The 6,913-nt window shown below is 42.3% G+C and overlaps 1 protein-coding gene across 1 annotated transcript; it reads left to right on the top strand.

Moving 5' to 3' along the window:
- Window positions 1-3,472: 3,472 nt before the first annotated feature.
- Window positions 3,473-6,615, top strand: LOC103712045 (protein NRT1/ PTR FAMILY 2.11-like). The gene is made up of 4 exons (XM_008798421.4): window positions 3,473-3,657; window positions 3,760-3,977; window positions 4,742-5,298; window positions 5,602-6,615. The coding sequence occupies exons 1-4, from the start codon at window positions 3,546-3,548 to the stop codon at window positions 6,500-6,502; spliced, it is 1,788 nt and encodes a 595-aa protein (XP_008796643.2). The 5' UTR covers window positions 3,473-3,545; the 3' UTR covers window positions 6,503-6,615.
- Window positions 6,616-6,913: the final 298 nt, after the last annotated feature.

Below are 6,913 nucleotides of genomic sequence, written 5' to 3'. Positions count from 1 at the left end.
AATGCGGGCTTATTGTAATAGATTTGGTCACAAACGAGTACTTGAAAAGATCTTTGATAAAGTCAACTGGTAGTTTCTTCTTACAATTTTGGAGGCACGAGGCTTCCCATCGAAGTGGATTATTTGGAAAGTTTCGCTCGTCTTTTGCTCCGGTTGCAGTTTTAATGAGTGGCTGCCAGTAGATTGTACCTCTCACCTGCCGGTAGATTTCTGCTTAGGGCAAAAGACGGGCTGTGCTTCAGTGATTAAATCTCTTTGCTCTAACATTATTAGAGATGGCTTTTATTTTGAAAATTTTGTTGATTGCGTGAGTTAGTTCAGCCTATGCAGATGTTTTCTGTTGAATTTGCCCTTTTGTATTAATTAGATAGGGAGAGAGTGGTATGTTGGAGGTATTATTAATTATTCGTTATGATTGGATTGGGAGTGGATTATCAATTTAGTGTTTAACGAACAAAGATTTAGTACTTCTTAAAAGATGTTGGCATTTCTGGGCTCTCTCATCGTCGTATGTAGTGAGAAGCCGGTTCACCAAAAAAAAAAAAAAAGATGTTGGCATGCAGTATATGAGGACATCTTTTGACCGTTTGAAGAGTCTTAAGACAAATGATGCTGTACGGCTATTGAGTTCCTCTATGGTATCTTTTGCGCAAGTCTAACCTTCATCCAGATTATTAGTCTAATATCTGAAAGAGCGGCATTGCTGCAGATTAGTGGCTGCAGTAGTTGTTGGAAGTCTGCAGTCACATTTACAGATGGAGTGCCAATATCATCCCTTGTTAAAATGAAAGCCTATGACATACTCTAAGAGGACATAAATATCATGTCGAAATTTCATTCTTTTCATGGCTGTCATGAATTGTTGAAATTGTTTCATTATTCTGAAATTTTTAGTCTGGCGATCTTTTTCGTAAATTTACGCAAAATGTTTTCTTCACAGTTTTTCATCAATTTTGTAACTAATGAGCTTATTTTTCATATATGCCTTGCCTCTAGAAGCTTTCTAGTATCTTCATTGCGTATTCTAGACTCAACATTCCATATCATAATTTCTTTCATCCGGCCAATTATTTCTTCCTCCCACTGTTTTTCCTTTTTCATAATATATATATTTCAGAACAAATGGCCTGTTTATCACATATTTGTTGTGTTTTTGCTACCTAATTCAATTGTTTTGGCAATCCAAACGTTTTACATCGTTTCTGCATAGCTATATTAAATGTTAAATGTTAAATGAACTCTTTTATGGAGTAAAAGATTTTTTTTTTGTAATTAAATAATTTGTTCTGACATAGCTATATTTGTTCTTAGAAGTCATGAAAAGCCAAGTCATTTAGCAGAATGGCTGGACAGAGAAACAACTATGGTAAACGGTCCCACTCTCAGATGGATTTGGCGGACAATGAAGGAAGCAAACGAAGAAATCCTGGTGAAAGAGATCCCTATACACCTGGGCCAGAAGATACTGTCTACCGTTACTTGTGTCCTGGAAAGAAGATAGGAAGCAGTTGAGGTCCGACACTAAGGCCAAGATCAGGATTGGCGAGAGTATTCCTGGCTGTGAGGAGCGAGTCATAACCATTTTTTATTTTTAGCAGAAGCACGGAAACAAATGCCTTTGAAGATACTGGTGATAACATTTGCCCGGCACAAGATGCCTCTCTTCAGGAATCATGAAAGGCTTGGCATAATTGGCCCATTTAGAAAATTGGATGATCAATTTGTGCTCTTTCAAAATTGTTACTTTTGAAAATGAAACCCATTTAGATAGAGCACAAATGATACTAGTTGGATGATCAAATTTTATAATTGGACCAACTTTATTATTTGGTTTGGATTGAGATTATTGTTGGTTACGAATGTTGATGTTGTATTATATTTTTAGAACTTGCATATTCTCTAAGCTATGCCCTAGAAGTGTGTGGCTATATTGCGTGTCAGACTTGGGTGCTGGGTTTGAAGCGTGACAGAAGGGATGGTCGGCAAGCTTGGGACGTCCTCTTGGTGGTGGTCGTACAATCAGCTTTGCGCCTTCTTCTTCTTCTTTTTTTTTTTTTCTTCCTCCGTTTCCCTTTTTCCAAAGCATTTGGACACATATTGGGGAATTCAAGGCTAGCCAGCTAGCTGAAAGAAAATCTGATCAGACCTTCCAAGAGTCTGGGATCATTTTTTTTTTTTTTTTTTGGTGCAACGCGGCTCGCACACTTCCCGGATCAATTATTGATGGCGCTATTTTGGCACGAATATTGCAACCGTAGCGCTCTGTTTTTTCTGTTCTCACAAAGATTCTGCATACTTTTCAACGTTTGGGAGCAACTCCGTCCACAGAAGGTTAAGGAAGCCGACCACAAGCTTTGGAGCTGATTGAAGTCCCTCATCCCGGCTGCTGATCCCTAAAATTTGATCAGCATTTACCTCCCCAGTTTGCCTTCAAGAGGCTTCTTGTTCCCCCCGTTCTTCTTCATATCTGATTTTCTTCGTACTCCGTGCATTCTTCTTACCAACTCTTCTGCCTTCTGCCACTCTGATGCACATCTCTCTACTTTCTTAATAGTATTTGGTGGCTGATAAAGTCTAAGCTCCTTACCTTCATTCTAGTCAAAAAAAAAAAAATGTAATAGCTCAACACATCACATCAAAATCAGAAGGCTTCCAAAGATGGAGAGTATGGACGACAATGGTGGAAGAGCCAATAATTGATAATCGCAGGGGATGTCGGCATCATTTTATTATTGTTTTGTCTTCATAACAATAAAAGAGAGGGAGCAAGAGAGCTTGACCCGTCTCCTCTGCACTCACATTCAATGATTCAATCTGAACCGAGAGAAAGCAGTGATCCACGTCTTTGTGGGCGCCTTCGCCACTTCTTTCCTCGAAGAGGTTGCGAGTAGGATAGATGAAGCAAGAGAGATCTCATACTTGTTAATCGGGTGGAGGAAATTATACGGCAAACTGATCGCCAAGTTCTGCCAAGCCAGAAGTCCGGTCTGCATGGTTCACACCACCAGATTATCATAGCCTCGAAAAATAATTAGGATAAAATATTTAATTTGTCTTGGAACTTCTGATGGTAACACCATGCATTGTCCTTAGAATGAAAATGAAAGATAGTGCTACGTACCGGATCTCTTCCGAGCACTAAGTTGTAACTTTAGTGGGTAGAATCGGCACTCAAGTCCCTGAATAGTTTGTGGAGTGTTGGTCCTCATCAGTTTCTGGCCATTCGCAGCAGTCGCACTTTGTCCAGCCGCACAGCAAGGATCCAGAGTCAGCTTTTTTCCTTTAACATGCGGATACGGAAAGCGACAAAGATTTTCTTCGCACGCAACGATAAGAGCTTCAATTAAACATATCAAAATATTTCTTTCTTGGTATACATTCCAAAACTTTCAATTATATGATTTTGTCTCTGATGCGAGTGTTGACCGCCTACCCCGGCCGGTTCTTTTTAAATACCAGATCCTCACCATCTCTCTTCCTACCAAGGCAATAATAGAGCTGGGGCAGAAAGAGAAGCGAAGTGAGGAAAAGTGTTGGGGAGAGAAATGACGGCAACGACAGGAGAGAAGCCACAAGAAATGGAGAAACTAGAGAATGGCACAGAAGCTGAGCCAGAAACCAAGTATAGGGGATGGAAAGCCATGCCGTATGTCATAGGTATCAAATATATGCATGAACACTAGCTAGCTTTGATTTCCTGATGGTAGCTACTTACTTTCCTTCAACAGTTGATTTATATGAGATGGGAAATATGGACAGGTAACGAGACATTCGAGAAGTTGGGAACCATCGGCACGGCGGCGAACCTGTTGGTCTACCTCACCACCATCTTCCACCTGAAGAGTGTCACCGCGGCCACCACCCTCAATATTTTCACTGGGACTACCAACTTAACCCCTGTTCTCGGTGCCTTCCTCTCGGACACTTATTTGGGCCGCTACATCACTTTGGGATCTGCTTCTGTTTCTTCACTGTTGGTATTGCTCGCTCTCTCTCTCTCTCTCTCTCTCTCTCTCTCTCTCTCTGTGTGTGTGTGAATCAGATTGGATCCGCACCACGATAGCTATGAGGCTCGGAGCATTGCGTGGGCGCTCTCGTCTGCTTGCGTCTGTATGTGCGCGCAGTATGCATGCCTGGAAGAAAGCAAGTTGAGCTTAAGTTGTATTATTTAATGCCCTGATTAATTATAAACTAAGTGGCCTTCGATTGTTACCAGCCCTTAAATTTATGTGTACGTTTGGATTGCCAAAAGAATAGTGCAGTTCAAATGGCTCGATTTGAGCTTGAAGCGTAATTTTTGCGAGATTGGCTTCACCTAAAGCGTTGCTTGAACGCCTGGCTGATGTGGCTGAGCCGCACCTGAGCCGCTAGCATGAGTCAATCCCACTATAAAACTAGCTGTTGTCAACTTTATTTCTTTTATTCTTTTTTCTCACAGACGAAGAGCAGTACTATATTTATTATTTGCCTTGTTTAGCTTGGACTCTCGACTATATTTGAATCTCGATCCCTTTGCCAGTGTTGCTTGCTGTCCACCCTATCTTGATATGAATATTAAATGGTCACACATAACCAGATATATATCTGACGCATTTGACATCCAAATCTTCCAACTCCAACGATCATAGTTTCCTTCATTGAAGGGCATGCTCATTCTCACTCTCATACGTATGAACTAAGAAAGATATTTATGAAATTGTATGACCAAATCTTCTAACTATCATCGTTTCCTTCATTGAAGGGCATGCTCGTTCTCACTCTCACTGCTGCAATCTCCAAGCTGCACCCTCCCAAGTGCGACGACCGAGGCCAAGGATGCGCCGGCCCCTCGTCAGTGCAGCTTGCTGTCCTCCTCTGTAGTTTTGGTTTGTTGGTGATCGGTGCTGGAGGCATTCGGCCGTGCAATCTAGCCTTCGGTGCAGACCAATTCAACCCCCGTACCGTCTCCGGAAGGAGGGGCATCAACAGCTTCTTCAACTGGTACTACTTCACTTTCACAACGGCCATGATGATCTCTTCCACCTTCATCATCTACGTCCAAAGCAACGTGAGCTGGGCACTGGGTCTCGCCATCCCCACCATCCTCATGTTCTTCTCCTGCGCTCTCTTCTTCCTCGGGACCAGGCTCTATGTGAGAGTGAAGCCCGAGGGGAGCCCCTTAACCAGCATTGCCCAAGTCTTGGTCGGGGCATTTAGAAAACGAGGGTTGAAGCGACCTGATGACCCGAAGACGTCTCTTTTCGATCCCCCCCATCTTAGTTCTCTTGTTTCCAAGCTCCCATACACCGATCAATTCAGGTAATTATAATCACACCTTCCTTTTTATTTCAATTTCGTATGCACAGACACGCAGCAAGTGAAAAAGAGAATATTTAATTAGTCCTAAACTTAAAGATGAGGACTGCCGAAAACAAAATCAAGCAATTGAGTATGGTCTCTACCAAGTCTAAAATGCTTGCAAACAAACAAACTAACAAGCATATGACTTTGAAACTCCTTGAAGCTAGCTTGGTCGAGTTTGAATCAGTTCCAAGCCACGCCGGAGATGTATGGGCCTATTTGTTGCTTCCTAATCGGGTCTCGTGTGGTTTATGGTGTCAGGTGTCTCGACAAGGCTGCGATCAGAACTCCCATGGACGAAATCAAACCGAATGGCCATGCTGCAAATCCATGGAGACTATGCAGCCTCCAACAGGTCGAGCAGGTAAAATGTTTGGCAAGAATCATTCCCATATGGACCACAGGCATCATCTTCTATGTTGCGGTTGTCCAAGAGACAACCTTCGTGGTCTTTCAAGGCCTTCAAGCCGATAGACGCTTTGGGAAGAGCAAATTTGAAATCCCAGCTGCTTCTTTCAATGTATTCGCCATGCTAGCCTTAACAATTTGGATACCTGTTTATGATCGCATTCTAGTCCGATGGCTTCGAAGAGTCACCGGCAGAGAAGGTGGCTTCACATTACTCCAGAGGATGGGAATCGGAATTGTTCTCTCGGTAGTCGCCATGATTGTCGCCGGACTGGTCGAAGAGCGAAGGAGGAGTTATGCCCTTCACCGGCCGGCCCTGGGGATTGCACCGAGCGGCGGTGCGATATCATCCATGTCCAGCTTCTGGTTGGTGCCCCAGCTCGTGCTTCTGGGTCTTGCTGAGGCTTTTAATATGATCGGTCAGGTTGAGTTCTACTACAAGCAGTTTCCTGAAAACATGAGAAGCCTCGCCGGAGGTCTGCTCTTCTGCGGGCTAGCATGTGCTAATTACTTGAGCGGCTTCATGGTGACAGTAGTTCATCGAACAACCGGTCGCCATGGGAAGGATGATTGGTTAGCCAGCGACCTAAACCAAGGAAGATTGGACTATTTCTACTTCTTGATTGCTTTCATTGGAGTATTTAACTTCATCTTTTTTATTGCTTTCGCCAGCTGGTATAGATACAAAGGCCTAGAAGATGGCTCCGAGATTGCCTTGGAGAAAAGCAAATCAACAAGATCTTCTCTTGTTTAAACTAAAACCGAGTATCCAGATATCCATGTTTGTTACTGTATGGTATTTTAGTCGTCACAATATTGTTGAAAAATTATCAATGAAACTGATCGGTGATCATGTTTTCCGTTAAATTCTTTTTGCACATTCCATTTTCTTTGCTTCTCTTGAGAATTGCAAGTAACCAGCCAAAGTATAGGTTTTTTTATGGCTACAAACCAAGTTTTTTTTTTTTTGGAGAAAAATTAGCGTTTCCTTTCTCCTTCTGAAATCCATTCTTTCTTTAGATTTGCCTTGCATGATTTCTTCAATTAGTTTGTTTCTAGAGTTTTTGCTTATGGGATCTTGTCCTTCTATAGGCTTGTCGATGCAGCAGCAGATCAGTGGGAATTTTACTGAAAATTTTGGATGGAAATGTTTAATTTTCATGTT

Source organism: Phoenix dactylifera, unplaced genomic scaffold (genome assembly GCF_009389715.1).
Source record: "Phoenix dactylifera cultivar Barhee BC4 unplaced genomic scaffold, palm_55x_up_171113_PBpolish2nd_filt_p 000204F, whole genome shotgun sequence".
NCBI classification, from domain to species: Eukaryota; Viridiplantae; Streptophyta; class Magnoliopsida; order Arecales; family Arecaceae; genus Phoenix; species Phoenix dactylifera.
Note: the sequence above shows the minus strand (reverse complement) of the source record. Positions and strands in the feature narration are given on the sequence as shown.